Source organism: Dufourea novaeangliae, unplaced genomic scaffold (genome assembly GCF_001272555.1).
Source record: "Dufourea novaeangliae isolate 0120121106 unplaced genomic scaffold, ASM127255v1 scaffold221, whole genome shotgun sequence".
Taxonomy (NCBI): domain Eukaryota; kingdom Metazoa; phylum Arthropoda; class Insecta; order Hymenoptera; family Halictidae; genus Dufourea; species Dufourea novaeangliae.
The window spans coordinates 146470-168726 of NW_015374115.1; the positions used below are offsets into that span (position 1 = coordinate 146470).

A 22257-nucleotide genomic window follows, 5' to 3' on the forward strand; every position below is an offset into this window, starting at 1 on the left:
TTCCACGATCGTTCCCGATATATTTACGAACATCGTGGCCATTTTTGCGACTTCGCGTTTCTGGGTTAAGTGTCCCCTAAACATCGGAGATAATAAAACGGGGAAGTAGAGTACGTTTCTCTGCGGATGACAGGATTGTTCTGGTCGTTAATCGACAGATGGGAGACACGCCATACGTGTACGACCGCCATATTGGATTACATATTGGTACACCTTTCGTATTACCTCTTCTAAAGTTATTGGTATACTTCCACTAAGGAAGCGACGTTTCGAACGCTGGGAAAATGCAAACACTCTGTGCACACTTTTTCAGGAGCCTAATTGACCGAGAAAAAAGTGTACAACTGCGGGATTATCGCGGATAAGAATCAGCGCGTGGCTTTTTAATCGTTGCGGTGCACGCGAAGCGCGGGTTCCATTTTGCATTTGTGTATTGTTTCGCCGTGGCGACGATCGCGTAAAACGACCATGATAATTGCGTGGGTCCTGCGAGGCGTCCTGGAACGATATTGTCGTCCATTGGTTAAAAGGTTACTCGTCCCTGTCCTCCCACTCCAGATAGAAATCTGTCACGGATTATATTGTACTGGTGCTTAGAGCTGCCTCTCCGTGGATTCATAACTGTCTCGTACTTGGGAAAACTGGTTATATTCCATTTGAAATCTCTCATGGGTTGAATGTTAATTGTTAAAGTTATGTGAAAGGTCTCCTGAGTCTTTTCCTTCTGCGTTTACACGTTTACATCCATTCTTTAAGATCTTAAGACTTCTCTTAGTCGTAACAAGATTGCAAATAGGGCCAGAAATTTTTTATTGCAAGTAATGGTTTAACTAGGTTCTGCTACGTGAAATTGAGTGAACATATTTCTTATGGAATTCTTTTAATTAACGACGTTGCGTAGACTATTACGGTTGTAGACACTGTAGCTGATTCTATGACGAAAATTAGGTGTAGCAATCAGTAATCCATTATTTCTTTTCGTAAAATAGCGATGAATATTAACTCACTAAAATTATTTCAAATGATGTATTCTTCAGAAATGGAAAATACACAGAAAGTAGATGTAAAAATTTAAAAAAGCGAATATTTGAAAATATAATATCTATTGAAATATAATCTTCATTTCGGGTCACATAGATCCGTGGAGAACAGCAGGGTTAAAGAACGAGAACCGATACCACTAAAACAGCATAGACTCCCGCGATCTAGAAAAATAAGTATTAAATCTATGAAAGTACAGTCAATTATTTATTGGTACACCTAATCATTCAAAAAACCGTGGACTTCCTTCAGGACCACTAAATGTCCCAAAAATTCAGACCCGAGAGTAGAAAATAAACTCCTCGTACAATCAAATACGATCTGGACTCTAGAGGGGTTGAAGATGAAAATTGAAATCTTTCCTTGACAATCATAGATCGTATTTTAATGGCATCATCCTCGATCCTCCTGTCATCTCAAGCACAAGATTAACTGTGTCCTCTTCTCGAATGGCTCGCAGCATTCAGCCTTCGAGACACGGTAAATTTATGCAATCTCGAGAACAGATTCCTCGCGATCCTGAAGGATCCTCCGTGGGGTAAGTCGAGTGACGCCAGCACATATTCCCGCGCATAGATACGACCGAAATTTCATCTTGTCGGCTCGTACGCGGGCCAGAAAACGGTCGAGTCCTAAGGACGCTGGGATCCGGGCTGGGTCAAGGATAGGCAGGATGTGACGTCACTGGGGGGCCGCCGCCAGGAGATCGATATCCTGGCTACCGGAGCGGCGGCGTCACCGCGAAACGCACTGTCTGCTCCTTGTTGACCGTACCACGTGCCAATTCTCCCGTCGATAATGCCACCGTGTTGGATCGACTTGATCAACTGTCTATTTCTTGGCTAGGAAACAAGCGTTCTACGTCTACATGTTGATCTTTGGCCATTGACGATGGCTTCATCTGGCGATATTGTAGAGATAATTTAACTTTCAATAGGATCAAACGTTAATTAAATCGTTAACGTTTCGGGGACGAATTTGAATTTTTTCTTTTACTAACGCCACCTGGCGAGGCGGTTTTGAATTTCCAATCGACAGTGAGTGACAGCCAATATTCAAAAAACGGAAAATAACATTCAATTGGTTATTATCCCATTTTAGTTTGAATGGGTTCGATTCAATTACTGGACGTCCAAAATTAACCCCTTGCCTTGGAGCATTTAATATGGGATTCGATAAACATGAATATTATTCGTTTTCTTTGAGTCGTAATGAAACACGATTTTGCTGGTATTAATATTTAACTTTTAGATTAAATATATATTTGAGATAAATACAGAATTTCTGTTGTTTTAGGCAAGTAAGTCTGGAGACTGTGGACTTGAAAAAAATCGTAAAGCAAGTTAGGGGGTCAAGGTTAACCCTTTGACTGCGAACAGCGCATTTAGGCGTTCTTCGTTGTAACAAGATATCTAGAAATGACCAGTATTGAATCTGCTCCGTTGCTTTGCATCCATCGTACGCTTCTTCTGTGAGAACTACAGTTGTTACATTTTATAAAATTTATATAAACAGTTGGATGTTCTTTAAAGTATTAATAAAGAACATATGTAACGAGCGTTAAGCTTCCGAGTGGTTCGCAGTCAAAAGGTTAAACGTGTTAGGAAACAAGTACTCATCGGATCATTCATCTCTGGGTCGTCTGTAGTTAAGGGGTTAAAACAATAAGTAACTTTGTAATCTCCTGTCCTTGCTTACGTTGGTATGGGAGCAGAAATAAGCTCCGTTACGTGTCAAGAAGTGCAATAGAATATGTTTATAAGGTTATTGTTACAGTATAGGAATCGTTCGTTCCTCATTGACCTCACACGCGCGCCGATTGTCCCCCCAGTTTCAGTTGCCAAGGCTGCCTCGGAGGAAACCCTTCACGGACAATGATTTCTTTCAGTTTGCTGAGGCATAGCATGTATATTATTGTATAAGCGATCTATTCTGAGGTCGACGTCGAGAAATCCTTTCCCCCTCTCTAGCTCATACGTGTCATGGATTCTTTTGCATAATAGGACCGTCCTGAATCGTAAATAACATTTCAAAGGACAGCATCTCGCTTCGTTGACACTTTGATAAATACCACTTTTTTCCATTCGTTTCAAAGAACACGAGCAAGTCTTTTTCTCGTCGAGACGATATTATTGAAATTGGATTACGTTACTTATTGGTCAGATTTTTGGAACAGACTTCAGGTTCGTTAGCTGAATTTGATAATTTATGGAATAGAAAATTATGATGTTCTTTCGGTTTCCTCAGTTTATTTTACTCTAGGAAGTATTTCTCCTCTGTCTTTTATGTATCTTTAATTCCAGTTTACTTTTTTATTATCGTATTTTAGCGAGCTTTATTGTATTACTGTTGGTATCGATTGTGTTTGAGCCCTTTCGTTTACTTGTCGTCTTTAGGATCTATTATTCCAGACTTAAATTCATTTAAGGATCGAGAAACGATTTATTCGGACTTATGTGACCTGGTATAACCAGGGTATTAAAGTCTTTTGTCCACGGTATAAATGTAATTGGTTAGTGAGTCGAGGATTTATAAGGACGTAACAAGATTACCAACAATGGAAATCAGTTATTCATGCTTGCATAGCGTTAAGTAATCGTACTATTTAACCCGACAGAGCCTGTTATCATGATACAGACACTTATTTACCTATACGTTAATAACTAAGACAATAATAGAACGACAATAATGACGACTGCTTTTCGTCGAGAATTACCAAAATATGGTGTTTTCTATGCATGTAAAAAAATTCCAAAACTTTGTACATTTGAAAAACACCAATCGACAGTCATGTGACACCATCATGTGTCGTCGGTCACATTGTTAGTAACGCGATATAATATCAATAAACTCAAACCTTTTGAAGAACACTCTCGATCCGATTCTCAGATGCTGAAGTCCTGCCGAACTCTGAGCATGACGGTACGGGGACCAGCCCTGGATCCCCGTTGCAGAGTCGGTCATCCGGTCTGGTCCACTTCCGGTCGTCAGCAATCCTGCAGTTGGATGGACCGTCAGGGTCGTCCAGCGTCACCGCCGCCGCTTTACCAGTCCCGTGACACTAGGTACTGCCCAAGGACGAGGAAGGTCGAGCTCTGCATCGAACCAGGGCAATCGCTCGGTTTGATGATCAGAGGCGGCCTTGAGTACGGCCTTGGGATCTATGTGACCGGAGTCGACAAGGACAGCGTGGCCGACCGTGCTGGTCTACTGGTAAGAACGCGAAATTAGAGTAGTAGACTCGCGATAATTGCCTGCTGGATAAATTTCTGTTCCGAATATCTCCTACTCATATTTAACCCTCATCCGTCCCTTGTGTCAATTTGATACAGTTTTCTCCTAAGAAATGACGTCATTCTGTCATGTGTAGGTAAATTTTGCTGAGGCTTTGTGATTTTTATTGTAAAGAATTTACAAATTTAACTATTTATCACTTCATTGTGTTCATTTTTACCACTGGGTCAATTTGACAACGAGGGACAAATTAAGTTAGGAACGTCCACTGGTGAAATACGAGATCTATTGGCTCTCGATTATTATTCGTTTTCTAGAACTGCCCCTTCTAGAGCCTCAAATGCGGGCAATTATCGCGAGTCTACTGAACTGTGTTTTAGTTTGTAATACAGGCAATCTCCATATAACACGGAATCCGTGTAACTGTTATATGATAATATATTCAGAGAAGTCTTCTCTGTCTTTTAAGTCTAATTTGAACTATCTGGCATTTTTGGTTTTCACGCGATAAGTCGTTTTTGCCCTACATCGTGCGTTGTTACAAAACCACTCTTTGTCTTCTACTGAACAATTATCTAATTTAATAATCTATATTCAATAACTAAGATATTCGAACTGAAACTGTATTTTCTGATTTTGGTTCTATTGGTTTATAGATCGTATAAATTCTCGTTGGATATTCATGGAGAAAAGACGGATAAAGGTTAATAGCTTGGTGTAGGGGTTCCGTTTCAGCTATAGCACAATGGACGTAATGCTAAGTTCATGAATAACGAATGAAATCAATTAGCCGGTTGTGCGACCCAATGTCAGGAGGAATTAATTAGCCTTTCGTGATCGAACGGGTGTCGTGTATGTACATTTGATTACGAATGCGGATCGAAACGGCGCTACATCGGCGCGATGTTAACAATCCGGAAGATTCGACGACGTTCGATGGGCAACCTAACCTCTAAAGAAAATTTGATGATCGGTTTCCCAACTGTTGATTCATTCTAACCTCAAATTATACTTGCTTCCCGAAAACAGATATTATTAAAATTTACCTCGATCGTTAAAGTTCATTTTCATAATAATTTTACTTCCTGCTAATTCTTTTATTATAATCTTCGATAGAACATCGTTAAAAGTTTTGTTGAATTTCGTATTTGTAGGTAGGCGATCAGATAATCGAAGTGAACGGTCAGAGCTTCGAGGAGGCGACCCACGACGAGGCGGTGCAGATCCTGAAGACGAACAAAAGGATGACTTTGCTGATTCGCGACGTGGGAAAGGTGCCACATTCGTGTACCACCAGTCAGCCGATCGTGATGCCAACGTCTAGGTACTCCGATCACGATCCCTTGTTGCTGGAGAGCCCTGGCAATCATCGGCCACCGAGTCCCTCGTACGTTAATCGTCCTTTTCAAAAATATCCTATAGTTCAATTAACATTGCAACAGTCGAACTGACTCACCTGGTATTAGCATTACATACCATGGATTTAAAGCTGAAGATGACGATTGTTAGCCGAATCGAATCTATAATGTTAATGACAACCAATTGCTCTAAACACTTGGGTGTATTTTCATGAAACTAAGTCTTAAGCAACTGTTTAAGATCAAAGAAATTCTAAATTAAATATACTAGACATTTCAATTTAATTTCTTGTTGTAGCGTCACAAGCGACTGGAGACACCGTAGCGGCGTCCACACAGTGTCTGCCGCGACTATCTCCATGGTGGAGGAGAAAGCGAGGGTGGTGCTCGCGAGAAGCGAGAGAGCAGTGCTCTCGCAGCTTCTGGCCGACTATAGAACCCGCCGATTGACAATCGAAGAGTTGATAGGTAGTTTGGGGGACTTGTTGAACACCCCCGAGAAGCTGTCTCTGCTGACCGAGCTCAGGGAACTCGTCGACAGCAAAGACAGAGCCGTGTTCGATGATCTTGTGTATAGGCCGCGTGTAGCCATGGCAAGGGTACGCTTTATATAATAACATTAACTAATTGCACTTACCTCCTGATGATCTTCCGTTCTACGTCTTTGCTCCTCCCACGGAACGTGAGTAAAAGGAGCTGTCACCTAGCCACATTTGAGATCGTCCCTCTGGGCGTGACTTATCACAGAAGTCTAGATAATTTTGGAGTAGATGATACTCACCTCTGTTTTATCTAGGACCCCTTTTATCCCACTTGTATAAAGTCTGATTTTGCAGAAAAGAATCCGTTCCTGTCATATATTTGCTGCCCCCCCACTCGTTAGACTAATCATCTCTTTATCTTTACTCCGCCCACAGGAGGCGTGGCTTTCACTAGAAGGCGTGGTTTCGTCCTAGTTTTGCCCCGCCCGAATTGAACGATATTTTAAATCATGGTACAAAATTAATTTATCCATCTGTTTCAGAGAAAAGGCGACCGCGCCCATTCGGATCTAGTAGTGACGCCCTCCATCCACGATCTTCCGGTAAGTGAAACAACTACTCGTACTCCACATATATACACACGAGCTCACGCGTGAAACTCACACGAATCTCTTTCACCTGTCACACAGTATTATTCTCTCTGTTTCTATCTATCTCTGTCTATCCTTCTATCCATTTCTCGGGACATGTATAGAAACTATTCTGTCTCTGTCTTTCTCACTCTTGTGTTCTTGCGTGTGTCCATTGTAACTATTAGACACATATATATATATTATAACTGTTTTCTCTACCTTTCTTGTCGCTGGTCGTCGCGAGCAACCGTCTCCGCGTGTGGATCCGTCCCGTGGCTGTCCAGCCTCCGGCGGGGGAGGGGCCACGGGGCGGGCACGATTCGCTCGAATGGCTGCTCGCGACGAAGGGGACGATTCGGTATGCTCGTGTACCCCTCACTGAATGTATCCAATTAGCGCGCAAAGATTTCCATCCCCCACCCCCGCCCCCACGATAGCAGCCACGTGGCGAACCCCGAATGCATACGTCGAATCGGTATTCGAGCTGGGGTATAAGGAGATAACGGGCTAAAAAAACGAACGCGAAGCAGCAATGACGACGGAGGAAGGAAGAAAAAAACTCATTGTCGGTTGGAGAGGTGCGAGAGGAGGAGGAGTAACGTATATAACACGTCGAAGAAGACAGAGGAGGGACCAAGAACGGAAGAGAACCGCCCCCCGGAGCCCGTCCAAGGGAATCGTCGAATCACCAAGAATCACACACGTGTCACGCGCATCTAGTAACGGGGAATAACGTAGATCCGAGAGGATGAACTTTTGTTTTTCGCTTAATTGGCTCTCTGCTATCGCGGTGATCCGTGAAGCATGACTCGGAGATCTTCCTGCAACCCCGATTAACTGATTCTTTCTTCCTTTTTTTTCTTCTGTTCTCTCGTAGAAGCATCTTCTTGGTCTGTCTTCTATCGCTTCTTCTACTTCTTCCTCTTTTTCCTACCGACTATTATTATCTCTCTGTCTCTCTGCCTGTGTTCTGATTATGATTTCGCGTAGTTGGTAGTGTGCGCTTTCTGGCAGCCGTTGTCGCATCCGTTCACACGGGCTCGGTGTTCTTGTCGATTCGAGTAGCGTTTCGAGACGGGGTTGTCTTGCGTAGCGCTTCGCTCACGGCTGATTGTAAATGTTCGAAGCCCGGAGAAACAATCGGTTTAGAACACGTTGGCGCTTGATTGTTGGCCTGCTACCTCTATTCGTGGGTAGACTCTGGATATTTATGGAAATATCAATATTTAAGAATTAATGTGAAAAGAAGTTGTTTTACTGTATTAAGAGTACTATTGGGTTCAAAATGAAACAAAAATCGAATTAAAATACAGTCAATTTCTACGACAACGGGCGCTAACGTGTTAATCCTAAAAAGGAGTTGAATAATACGATTATTGTTCCTTTTGGCTAAAATTCATCGTGAAAATCGTTGAATTCCGTGGCTTCGAGCATTTTTTATCATGATTCTACGTTTCTGGATGCGATAGGTTTAGATGCTTGCGAACCTAAGAAGCACAGAATGCCGCTGTTAGAGCAGTTTGCCTCTCTCGTTTTCTTTTTTCACGTCCGACTTATAACGGGCCGAGACGGTACAAAATGCGACTTTTCTCGCGAACGAGTTCGCCTGAGCTTTGCTGGATTTCTGTTTTCGTTCTTACGTCGATCGGGTGCTTGATCAATGCAGGCGTCGAAAGAAACCTTGAGGAAAATACTGTTCCTTTGAAAAGATACAAAACATACTTTTTCGAATAACGAATATTATAAATAACGCTTCATTTGTGACTAAGGAAGAATTTTTTGTCGAATGAAAAATCTTTAATCAATGTCTACAAATGAATCCTGGGACTTTATTCGTTATTTGAATTTAAATTAAAATTTTTTTTTCTAGGCTAACCAGTCACGTCACAGGAAGTCACTACAGTGTCTTCTGATAGCCAAAGAGTTAATGCAATGATCCTACTGTTTCGTTTATTTATACAATTCCAAAAAATTTTAGTAACCTTATACACGTAGTTTCAAAATCCCTCGTGGACTGGTTCGAACGAACAATCATCTACGTTTGATCACGCACTCGATCGCGAGACGCTGAGAGTAGTTGAACCGAAGATCGGCCTGGTCCGCGTCACGAATCATCCCAGCGACTGATGAATCTTTCAGGCTTATAGCCAAGCTCTCGAACGCACGCTCGATGGTTTTCGTTCGTTGTTCACCGACGAGTGAGCGAAAAAAAAAAAAAAAGAACGTAGATGACGATCCGCGAGACGATCCTGCCGGCCTTATCCAAAGCTCGGGCAAGCTCGGTGACGGCCGGTTTCGTGTGGCCAACGAGTTGAAACGAGCGCCCGTCGTTAATTACGGAACCATTGCGACGAATCTGGTACCCATCTGGTTTCAAACGTGAAACACTCCACTCCTTGTAACTGGGTTCCGTTTCCGTTTCTCTTCTTCGACTGTTTCTGGCTTTGTCGTTTGACGTTCGGCTTCACAGTGACGATTTGTTGCCTAAAATTGTTTCTGGTCTGCTTAGATGGCGTCGATAGGTGACGTGAAACGATTGATCGTGTGAAGAACAGGGAAACGAGAGTGTCGATCTTTTATAGAAACAGAGGACGATGAACTTAAAGAAATTGGATTATATCCAGATGATTGAGATTACTTCTTGGAAATGTTCGCAATAGTAGCCTTAAGAAAATTTGTTAACTTAAAATGGTACTTTGGTACCATTAATGGTACTAACTCAAAATGGTACGTCAGCACCAATTTAATGGTACTAACTTAAAATGGTACATTAGCGCCAAATAAATGGTAGTTCAGCACTATTTAATGGCCGTTTAGTACCATTTGATGATACTTCTATACCATTTTCGAAAAAATTAAGGAATCGTTCCGGGCAACACCTCATTTCTTCGGTGGATTGATGCCATTTTGGACGATTAGAATTATTTTCACATACGCTCTTCAGCTAAGGGTCCGAAGTTACGAATTTTGCAATAGTTTCTGCGTCATCGTGATAGTACATCAGAATTATCGATGTACCGGTGTGTACATTAATCACCTTCGTCTATCAGGGGTTAATTAACCATAGTGGTTTTCGGCGAAGTCGGTCGACAAATCGATTCGATGATGTTTGATTGATGATCGGTGGCTCATGCGGCGGTTTCACTGTTCACGGTCCCGCGACGACAGGTTTCTTGATCTTCCAATGGAAGGGAGACACCGGAAGTCATCGTAAATCAAGCACCATTTGTATCACAGTGGCGAACGTGCAGGTGATCGATGATAGATCGTTGATAAATCGGCACATTGACCGGGTTCCTTTGTCGTTAATTAATCAGCGTTTTCGATCAACGAAGGGGACGACAAATTGTGTCGTCTTCCACCGATCCATGGATCGTTTAATGAACTAGGTAGGTGATTCTGTTAATTTGCTTCGTTCTCTTCTGAACCGTCAGGATTCCAATTATTCGCGATCAGTCTCGAGGAACCTTAAACTCCATTTTCATGGAACTCTCTCTCTCTCTTCACAATCTGGTGTCACAGAAGGGCAACAAGAAATGGAGGAATACGATAGAATGTGAATGTGTATAGATGTGTTCCGTATAGGCGAAAGGACTCTGATAATACCGAGAGCAGATACAGAATAGATGCTTCTTTAAAATTCACCTGTCGTACAATCAAAACAGTCAGTTAATAACGACTGACTGTGCATTCCTTCACACATTCCATAGAGGACTCCGTTACAGCAGTCTCTCACACAACCCCTTGTACAAAGTTTCATCCCTCGATTCCCTGCGCATCACCTATCTCGCCTAACTAACGATAGTATCAATGCTTCCGACATTCGAATGACGATTTCGTTTAACCCTCGGACGGCTGTGTCTGGGTCCATTTCCTCCCAAAATCCTAAAAACCTCATGTACCACCCTCAGTTCGCAAGAAACTAACTAAAGCGTACACAATCATTTCTATTAGCATTTCCTAAGAAGATCAGAATCTCTCAATTTCCTTTCCAAAACACATCTAAAGACAGATGAGAGTCTATACGGACCCAGACACCGTTTGTTCGATCATTTTAAAAAATACGTCCACCTTCCGAGGGTTAAGGAGGGCTGGAACGATTAGTCTCCGAGGTAAAAGCTCCCCCAAAAAAATAACGACGAAAGAACGGGACAGTGAAGCGCTCGTTGGTCGTCGAAACCGGGTGCGAGGTGGCAATGGAAAATGGCAAACGGCATGACCGGGGGATCTGGTGATTTCTCGCAGAGGGGCGCGACCGGTGGTTGTTGCCGTCCAGGACGACTGGTGGACGTCGAGGGAGATCCTCTTGGAGTGACAGGGCCGTTACTGCCACGGGATAACCAGGAATATAGATCGCCCAGCGAGGACAGCGGTCTCGGGGCGGACATGCCCAGGACCAGGTCGAGAGAAGATTTTCGATCGAAGGATCACCCCACGCCGAGATCTCCGGCAGCGACCCTTGGCATACTTCCCTTGCTTTCCTCGAAAACCTCGAATCACGGACGTCCACATTCTTTTCGTGTTAAATTTTCCAACGACGGGAGATTTGGAAAATTCGTCTCAGACGATACGGAGTACAAAATTTACAGAAAGGGGTGGAATTTTACTACTTGTAGTTTTTGTCACGATCTGGTAACATTGTTCATTCTTGGAAATTCAATATTTTTTGTTTTACTGCGCCAACGTAACTTTGATAACTTTGACTTATATTCACAGTATATCTTGAAGGTCCCTAAGTTTAATTGTTGACTTAATTGAGCGTCTACACCTAATATTTCACGTATATCATTAGGAACCTGTACACTATCACTTTTCAGAACCCCGTGAAAATCGAATTCGGACAGTTGGGGTCTGTCCCTTGTCAGTCATCCCATCGTCCTAACCTCTACTAACCATTACAATTCAAACGTACCCAAAGATCTGAACAGTTTTATCAATAATTACACCAGATGGACATTTATATGCCAGAGAGCGCCGTCACGACAGACAGTGGCGCCACCTAGTGAAATCCTATTTCCGATTCGAACCCGAATTGCTCGACTTCCGCGGCGCGTCGAAGTTTCATCCTGAATTGATCACCCAATTCGAGTCGATAAGACGGGGGTAGAGTGGGAAGAACGGTAGAAAAAAAACCAGGAAAGGGAACACGCGATTCCAAGCAAGCCAGGGGGATAACCGTAATGGCGTTTCTATGTCGGATGTACGTGGTACATCGATATTTCATTTCCTTGCAGGCTCGATCTGGCTTTAGCGTCTCTGTCCGTGTATTCAGGCCCCTAGCCGCCCCTCTTCGACTAGTAGCAGGTGTGTACACAGGACAGACACTCGCGGAGAAAACGGAGGGAAATAACGAACGTCTCGGTCGTGTGAACACGTGTGTGTCCTTGTGTGTCTTCCCCGCGTGGGCGGAGAGGTCGATCCCGCGTGGGCGTGTAACCAGAGGGTGGAGGGAGTGTATTAGTGATCAGTTTTTACGGAACCACGTCGAGTGATTCGCGTGACTCGGAGATTTCTTTTACGTTTCGTTGACCGGTGGTCGGCCGATTTGTTCAAACCATCCGTAATGGAAATTAATAATTTCGTTGCTAAGGGTGAAAATCAACCACAACGAAGTACAGCGGACCCCCACATAAGGCGGACACGTATGACACGACGGAAGAATTGTGGCAGTGCTTGTATAATGTAAATATTTTTAACATTAAGTTCACATTATTTATAATAAATAGTTAATAACAAACTTTATATAAATATAAAGGAACGTATCCCATGTCCACTAGGGGGCTCTGCTGTACTATTAACCAGTTCTGAAATCGCTGAAATGCTTACATATCACATTTAACATCTAAACATCCACTAACATTGACAGTATTGTTTTATCCCAAAAAAAGCTCTTTTCATTACAGAATCTGTAAAACTCACCAATTTACGGTTAACGGACGATCAATTGTTACCCAGTGTTTAATAGAAAATCAACATTCCATAACAGAATATACAATTTCCGCGGATGAAAAAGCAAAATACCGGGAGAAAGAGTAGTAACGGATAATATAATCGTGCGGATATTCAAATCCGAATTTCCCAAAAACGTTCAATGGGAACGATAACATTCATCGTTGCCTAATCCCCGCGCCCGCTGAATAAACGGATACCTATCGGTGGGGGCCAATATCGGTCGGCGAGATATGCAAATTCCATTTCCCCGTGTTTTCGATTCCGTGGAGGCACGAACGATCTCCTCCCTACACTTTCCTCGCGCCCCGTCAGGATATCGATTCGCGACGGAATTTACCTACGCCAAATACCGCCTACGCGACACGTGTGGGCACACGAAACATCCATAACCTCTCACTCTTCGCGCCGCAATTACAGCCACGGACAGATTGTATCCGTCGACACACACGTCTGACGATTTCGGTTCTGTGCGTTCGGAGAATTATATTCTCGAATGTACACACGCGAAAATTTCATTGTAAACAGTGAATTTTAGGCGAACGGGAGTCGTGAGAAATTGTTCGAAATGAAATATCGAAGTTTAGGTTAGGTTAAGAGAAAGATTGTATTTGGATGATTAAACGAAGCGTCTCGACGATATCGTTTCCGGTTTAATCAGATTCAAAGGAAAGTAAAAGCACAGTTAAAGAGAATATCAAACTCACCTAGACGATTCTTAAAATCCTCCTACCCGCAGTCCGATAACAAGAGCTGATGCAGCAGAATGAGCGTCTATAGGGAACAGCCCTTGAAAATTTCGTTCCATCGCGGGAACTTCGAACATTGGGTCGTATCCCCGGGTAACAGAATGAAACAAACGAGCTTCGAGAGAGTTAGCAGTACGGTAATCGTGCTTTGGACGAAACGTTCGCGGAAAAAACAGTCTCCGTGTGTTCCGTACTGATCCGCAACCTCGTAAGAAACGAGAATCCTCCATATTTGTTGAATCGATTGTGACAATCGAACCAGCCATACTGACGTAATCTAAAGATCGAAATTCAAGCGTTGGAAAAAGTGTTCTGATCGATTTTCATTCACACGAATGAAAAATTTCGAAAATTTTAATTTGATTCAAAGAAGTACCTCGTGAAGTCGATTTTAGGTTCGGTTTATCAGTGATTGTGTGAAATGGCCGCGAATCGGGAGAGTTTCGATCAATCGTCCGCGAAAGTTTTCTGTTCCGTGGCGTCCTGAACGCGTTACTGAGGGCGATACATCGATCGATCGATACCCAGTCAAACGACTCTTAAAACCTCGAGGAAGGACGAACGAGCGAACGGAAATAGATTTGGCTGGTGCGCGACTTATGGGCATTTGTGCAACGATGCATGTTCATCGATGCCAGACGTATGCTGTGCTTGTTAAATAATCGATGGGAAACACGTGAATAATCGCGTCAGTGTTCAGTCCCGGTGACCCGACCGCGTATGTGCTCCATACTTCTTTCGAACTTCACTGGGTAAGAGTTGAATCCGATTTAACCTTATTATACACCGGATCGAAAGTTTTCGTTTCGTGGCGTTTAGGGAACGATATAATTCTTATTCGAGTCCATATAGTTGATAGGATAGAAAGATTCCAGTCACTATATTGTTTGAACTTAATACGAGGTTATTCATTGGATTGTAAATTTCGAACGATTTTGGTTACTATAATGTAAATCTGAAAACATTCACATTGCTACGATCATTTCTATTCTTATGGTTTAAGTTTCCGAGTAATACACGTTTCATTTAGGATATCTTTGATACTAAACTATTTAAACGCAATTTTCAACAAAGTCTCACAAAGAATACTTCGTGTACTGTTCAATTCGAACTCGCGGAACTGATTTGCGGAATGGCGGTGCTGACAGGGACGCCATCTTGGCTGTGTAGATGGTAGAGTTACATTAAAAATAATGGTTAATTATATACAAATATACATATAAAAAATGGTTAATTTATAAACATGAAAATCAGATAGGAATTTGGTTCCTGCACTGAATGTCTTGTGTAGATAGCAATATGTATATAAACATTGTTAACTTTTATTAGAATATTTATTTTACTCCAATTTTACACGATAAAATTTGCTATACATTCATAAACATCCGCAGACTGTTACATATTACATTGAGAGTTATGTGAAAGTAGTAACAGAAAATTTTTAACCATACAAACAATCAATATCAAACAAACATAAATACTTCTGTAATCTCGGAATCAGTAAATTTTATCCCAAACAACATTTCATCAGCGTTCAGTCAATAAAAAACAAACACTCAACGCTAACAAGAATCGTGAACTCTATTCCAACACAATAACAAAAGAAATTCCAGTTCGCATCGATACACTTTCACGTCCGTCATTCCCGTCACCAAACCCCAATTTACGATCGCACCTTCTCCATCAAGATTCCTAAACCCTCCAGAAAAAAGGTACGCAACGCATACAGATACAATAGAACCAACGATATATCCCTCTTCCCAAATAACACCGTAAAATATTCACGAATGCCCGGCCCGACATATATACCCCCGCCCAAGTGCTCTCACGTTCGAGAACCACCGGTCTATTTCCGCGAACGGTAATCAATATCTTACCTGAAATATTCACTCAACGGCCAATCGTCGACAGGACAATTTCGCCCCCCCCCCCGCTCCCGAATGTCCCGAAAACATTTTTGACGTTCCTTAAACGACGAAATTGCGAGACCCAATCCAGTGTACCGCGTGCGTTCGATGCACCATGAGTCGCGAGTGTGGACGTGGTCGAGGCGAGGGATGCTCGGGCGTTAGAGGGTCGGCTGCACGGGGCATGGAGGTGATGGTGGCGATGTTGGATGGTCTGAAATCGGAATTTTGGCAATTACAGAGCAAGCTGCAGGAGGGCACAGCGGCACCAAGTGACGACCTCCGACCTCGCCCTCTCCAACGACGACGAGTGCGAGAACCAGGTACATGCAAAACAATCGTCGTTCGCAGGGGGGCAGGGGGGTGGGGGAAGCGATCGCCTGCTGAGGGTCGCCTGCTGGGGGCTACATCATCTGTTTTCAGGGGGACTGAACGTACTCATACACACACACATACACGGGTCCGTCGAGTGTGATATGGTTCTTCTTGTGTTCTCGGAGATACACGGTGTTAAAAGGGGTCTTTATCAATTTCTTTTACAGGACTACGAGGACGAGTTGGAGAACGGCCGTGGACGAAGACACAGCTCCCCCAGTGGGGCCCGCGGAAATCAACGGGACTACGGGCACCATCATCTGCATCCGGACAATCTGGTGAGTCGATTCTTTTCACATACGTTTCGTTGCCTCTTGGGATGGTAACCCGTGTCTCTGTGGGTTACCCTTATCTCGCTGTTAATCCGTTCATCGACAGTTATTTCACCGACACGATACATCGTCGTCACCGTATTTCGTCGACAATGTTTTAATAATAATTGTGCTACAATAATATTGACCTGATCATTTCATTGGCAATCATTTCATCGACAGTGTTTATTTATCGAAGACGACTTTTAGTGCGTGTAATGATTGTTATTTTTATTCAACCAGTGACAATATGTATACACAATATTAAATCGATTCATTCGAATATCTCCGAAACTATTAACGATATTCAAAAATATTTCGGATTAAAATTAAATGGTATTAGGGGACACAGTTTTTGATGTGTGGAATTATTTCTATATGGACGCCTAGGGGTCATATGAAGGTCAATTTTGCTTCTTAACTGGAATCTTATATATTTAATGCACTACTTAATGCTACTTATGAACACTCATCGATGATTTACTGTATTGACGACGAAATAAAGTGTCGGTAAAATGATTGTCGATGAAAAAATTATTGGTGAGGGAAAAGTAATCCTATCTCTGTACCCCGTTTCTTTTCGCGATTCCCCAAACCTGGACGTGATTGACCTTGTCACTTCGTCGGAATTCGCGTGTAGCAAGGAGGAGACGTGGGGGGGGGATGTTTACAGTCGATGGAGATTTTTGTTACGAAAAAATTTTAGTTAGATATTAATTTTTAACTTGGTTGATGTATATTATTGATATAGAGAGTGTTTAGAAGAAGCCTATTCATTTACATCAGTTAATTATAGTTTTAGTTTAAATTATAGTAATAGCTACATAAATTAATAACCTTTCCCATTTAGTTGCTTACCTGAAAAAACAACACAATTACATTAACCACGCGGAAGAGTCTTTCTTTAATAGTTTTTGAATTATCATCCGTGTTTACGTAAGAATAATTTATGTATCTGGATAAGGCATAATGAGAATTAAAAGAAAAATCTAAAGGGGGAAAAGATCTTGGGAATATTTAAATCCAGGAAGTCTTTTCATTCCGAGAGCACCGAAGAGGCCTGGAATATTCCAGTAGTCTTATTAAAATTGCAGTTTATGCTCGGAAATACTGTAAATAAGTACGAATACAAGACGCGTTACCGGAAATCCCGTTTAATTACGTAGCTCGACGAGTCGAAAGCGTCGATTAATTAATTTTCCCCAACGCGTAACGACGGGACAAAGGCAACGGAATAAAAAGAAAAATCGTACGATCACGTAATCCTGTGAAAATGTTTGCAAGTACATATTTCGCGATGCTCTGACAAAATTTATAATTGAAAAAACAAGTTTTCCTGTCTTTCGACGCAATCAGCGCGAAATAACACTACTTACTTTCTCTTCTTTGCGATGATACTCCGACGGTATTGCGTCACAGTAACATAAATAGAAGTAAAAGTAATCGAATTTAATAGTATGATGAATTAAACAAACGGGAATGTTGAAAATAAAAATAGAGACATGGAGAAGTAAAGATCGTTTAAACGAAAGCTTAGGAACGAGGGAGTTAAATGAAAATTTCTATCAACTGAAATCAATTAACCCGGTTAACTATCATTAAATACAAGTTAATAGAGAAACAAAAGATACACTTTATGCAAGGCTGTAAGATTAGGCGCTTCATTACCGTGAGTTTTCCTCCGTTAATGGTTCATCTTCATTCAGTAGTATTTATGTGGCCATTAAGTACCTAAACCAGTTTTATTACTCAAGCGTGGAATTAGAGACCAAAATCAATTCCAGAAGACAGAATATCATTAAAAATGGCAGTAAAAAGGTCTTCGGTTTAAATGGATATAATGTTATTAACGAGTTAGAAGTCTTTTTTCCTCCATCTTTAACGATTTCAAGATGCCTGATATTAATCCTATTGGAAACAGAAATAAACAAATTCATTATATCTAGATAAACAGTTCCGAGTAACAGAATAAAAGATAAAAAAAGATATCTCACCATTTTCAATCGCGCGAACATGAAAATTTCAATTTTTATGTACAAAATAGTCCTTCTTAAAAGAGTGGACACTTTGGTAAACAATCATTCAATACTAGAACTACCAAAGCAGTCAAAATGACTAATTTAGTACGTTCTTACAAAGATAATTAAAATGTCACAACGAATACATTTTCTTAGACCGTTTCACAACTTTTACTGTAACATGAAAATGACGTAGATACCATTGCTTTTCACTAATGTGTCGTTCGAACAAAAATTCTGCCCGACTCTGATTGCAAAAACGGCCACCTATCTTGCAACAATCTTTCAAAAATATTCGAGAAATGCCCGGAAACATTTCCTCGATGAAGATAAACAAAAGATTCGCATCTACCTTTTCGATACTGTATTGGACCAAGGATTAAACGAGACTCCCGATGGAACTCGCTCGGCACGATGATCCAGACCGATCGAGACTGGATCTTCTCACGGGTCCATCCTCGGGAACGGTCTCGATTTATGGCGGCTGATCACGCCAGCCTCGATCTACAACGCGCGTACATCCGTTGGTACACGCAGCTCGGGAGATCCACGGGGAGGAAGGTGTGTGTTCCAGCTCTGAATTAATTATCGTGGCACGATCGATCATGGTGTTAGTGGGGGGGAAGATACGCGAGAAACGTCTCTATCCGTCGGTGGGTTCGCGTCGACGGATTTTTGCCGTCCTTGGCAGACGAAGAGGCAGGGGATCGTCGACCGAGCGCGAAGAGTTCTTGATATCCTTGAGGGAATAAGCCGAGATTGAGGGAAGATGGGGGTCTCCCCCCACCACCCTACTAGTTTCCTTTTTCAAAGAAAGTGACACGCTCGAAACTGCTCGAGGATCTCGCGATCGTTCGTCTCGCGGATAACGATGATACTCGAACGACTTTCCGGAACGGTTCTTCTGACGCCATATCTCGCGCGATTCACTTCGGTCGATCTAAGTTTCATTGGGAGGGCACACGATTTTCCCTGAGTCTGGGCAATTTTTGGTAAATATTTACAATAAGGGATTTGTAGGGAGTGGGGACTTTGACGATTGTTAAGTATGTTGTTAGGGTCATCACCCTGAGTAGTCTCGTGAAGGTTGTAATTGGGGTCGCCGTTTGTAAAAAAATTATTATTAAAAAAAAGTTTAGGTATGGAGGATTCGATATTAGGATTTCGATACGTCGAAGTCAAAAGCACAATATTTTTCTTCGAAATTGCTAACAAAGAATCCTCCAAAACAATAGACGAGCTTCTCAGTCTGCTTCAACAAATAAAAACTCGTCTATTGTTTTGGGGGAGTTATTATAAAAAAAACACACAGGAAAAGGATTCACTGAATGATTGAATGAAGTAGGTATATTTTTCGAAAATCGTGTTCGTGATATTTTCGAGGAAAATATAAACATCGTTAAACTTTAATCACAATTACAATCTTTAGTTACAAAATTCTTAATATATAAGAAATACATGCTAATAGACTGTACACATTCTTGCGGAAGAGCAAATCTGCGACTGCTAATACTGATTGTTCAAAAGAGCGCAGATTGCAGACACCTTTGAGTACAATAGAACTCTGACCATCGAGATACATTGGTGTAGAATCACAACACAAACACTCCGTCACATTTTAGACACATTTGTATCGTAAACACTTTATATCCATACCATTGAACCCTCTGAATTCCAGCTCTACATCCCTCTGGTTCCTCTTGCAACCAACATCATTATAAAATCTGTGTCTTATCGATTCGAAAAGGGTTAAAAAGTGTTTACGTCCAATAACAGATGGAATTTGCTACTAGTATACACAGTGATTACAATAAACGTAAATATCGAGCCAGTCTCCACATAATACCGCAAAACGTAAAACTTATTCTCAAAAGAATCATTCAACACTCCAGAACCAACTCAATCGACACAATTCTTCCCCATTTGTTTGCGCCACTCGAGAGGTTTCTCTCATCCCAGTCTTCTTCAATTTTATTTCCTGCAATCCTCTTTCTTCCAGTTACATTTAAACATTCCGAAACAATACAATTCACAAATCAGGATATCTCAATCGACCAGAATTCTACTGTACCCCCACAAACTCGCTGAACCCTCCGGTTCAACCGATCGCTCGATCCGCCATCTTGTCTGACCTCATGAAAGTTCGTCGAAGCGCAACCCTTGATGGTTGACCGTATCGGGTCGATTTCTGTCAACCAAAAGATTCCGTTGTCTTCCGAGGGATCGCGATGTCCAGCGCGGGAAATCCAGCGTGAAACTAGGGCGACGGGGACGAATCATCGTCGAGTCTTTCAAAAGGCTGGAGGGGGGAGGCTCGACGAGTGGGACGACATAGCGTCCCAGGACACCAACGGTCCTCGGAGGAGTGATTGCTTGGCTCGATGAATTTACGGTGACCCGAGACAACTGCCAGACGGTCAAAGCTTGTCCTGCAACGCCTGTCTCAGCTCCTCCGTGGCCTTCGCCACGTCCTGGCTCTGTCGCAGATGGACTTCCGGTCGCGCGTGCTGCACCGTCGAGTTCGAACGGCGCACGGTGTTCCCGCTGCCGAATTTCGGCCGTGGGATTCTCACGCGTTGCACCTCGCTCAGCCAGGACTCCATGGTGGTCTTACGGCGACGGGCTGAAACAGAAACCGGATTCGGGCGGGATCATTATTTAATTCGGGGCTACGTTGGTGACCCCCAAAAAGTGGAAGGAGTCTTGTTTATGTAATATCGGGCTCACGGATTTTCTTTTATCGACGACGTTCACGTTTCTTGACACGTGGTGGATATATTATTGACTAAATGCAAAAATGAAGGTTTAATATTTACGCCTGCAGTTTTCATTAAAATTCGAACGAACTTTTGGTTCAATCTAGTATATGTAATACATTTTACGTATTTGATCAATATTGGGGTTGAACGTATTAATTAACAGTTTTAGGTTAGAGTGCATTCAATAGAGGAATTACATAGTTTACTTAGAAAAGTATTGTTATCAGTAGATGTAATAAAAAAACGCGCACGGAACAATATTTATTTTAAACAAAGTCATTTAGGATAAATTAATACTTGGTGGGGAACCCTGTGGTCTAAATGTGTATAGGTTTCAATTTAGAGTAGTCTCTTTCTGTGTCTGTTTTTCAGAAATAACAATATTAATGTAAATCGTGTATAATGTTGAATAAACACAAAGTCAGTTCTTCAATATTATACGCCCGTGACGTACACCTCAGGGAAGAGAAAGTTTTAAAGTGCCTTTTTCCGAAGAATTTATACGTCAATATCTTATCGCTAAAGAAACTTCAACCAAGTATTCACGTTATTCGACGAAGTACATTATTATTTATCTTAGAACTTCCTCGATGAAAGTATCGCTAAATTGCAATTTTCTCTCGCACAGAGAAAAAAATACTTATCAAACACTTCCGTTAACGATTACCACGAAAAGAAACTTTTTGTTCTATAAATAGACTTTAAACGATATAACGTCTCCATACGAAATCGATATTATTAAACGTAGAACGCTCTTTTTCTAACCGTTTTCAAGATTCCAACTGCTCCTTTGAGACGTCACGTGTCCTTTGAGGTGTCAAACTTAATTGTATTCGATTACGTTCGAGGTCTGAATCTCCCGAAGATTGTCGAGCACAAACGTTTCTCCCGCGAGAGCCTCGTATAATACGATGACGAAGAGAACAAACGGGAACGCCGTCGGTGGTCATTGCCAGTCGAGGGCAATGGGTCATGCGAGATACGTGACGAAAAAAAGAGGAGAATGTCACTGGGCCACTCCGGCTGGACGTTCCAGCCGCCTGATCTGAATCTTAATCAGCCTCGGAAGAAACAGACTGGCAATACGTTACTGGGTCAACTTCGTTAACTTTTCGATGCATTTCTGAATATCTTCGAACTTCCTGTCCATTCGAGTTGAGGTATACAATCTGTAAAGTGTTACGCAAGGCTCGATTATCGTTGGAAAGATACGAACCCTTATCAGTTGTATCGACGATCTAACCGCCAACAGATCCACCTTTATTGACAGATTTATCGGAGCTTCGTAAGTACTTAGCCAGCTGCAGAATTATCAACCACGAAGATACGAGAACTCAAGTAAGATTGAAATATCGGAGTTTCTAATCGACTTTTATCTCTTTTGATGATTTTCCAAGTGGATTAAACTCCAGGAATAGGAACACATTCGCGAGTTTCTAATC

At 42.1% G+C, this 22257-nt stretch overlaps 1 protein-coding gene across 1 annotated transcript in view; it reads left to right on the plus strand.

The window, feature by feature from the left end:
* LOC107191040 (whirlin) overlaps window positions 1–22257 on the plus strand; it is a 108871-nt gene that overhangs the window by 60656 nt on the left and 25958 nt on the right. The window contains exons 6-12 of the mRNA XM_015579986.1: window positions 3931–4254; window positions 5430–5662; window positions 5932–6232; window positions 6658–6717; window positions 10993–11147; window positions 15594–15675; window positions 15895–16005. Of these exons, the coding sequence (XP_015435472.1) occupies window positions 3931–4254; window positions 5430–5662; window positions 5932–6232; window positions 6658–6717; window positions 10993–11147; window positions 15594–15675; window positions 15895–16005 (1266 nt within the window). The remainder of the gene's footprint in view (window positions 1–3930; window positions 4255–5429; window positions 5663–5931; window positions 6233–6657; window positions 6718–10992; window positions 11148–15593; window positions 15676–15894; window positions 16006–22257) is intronic.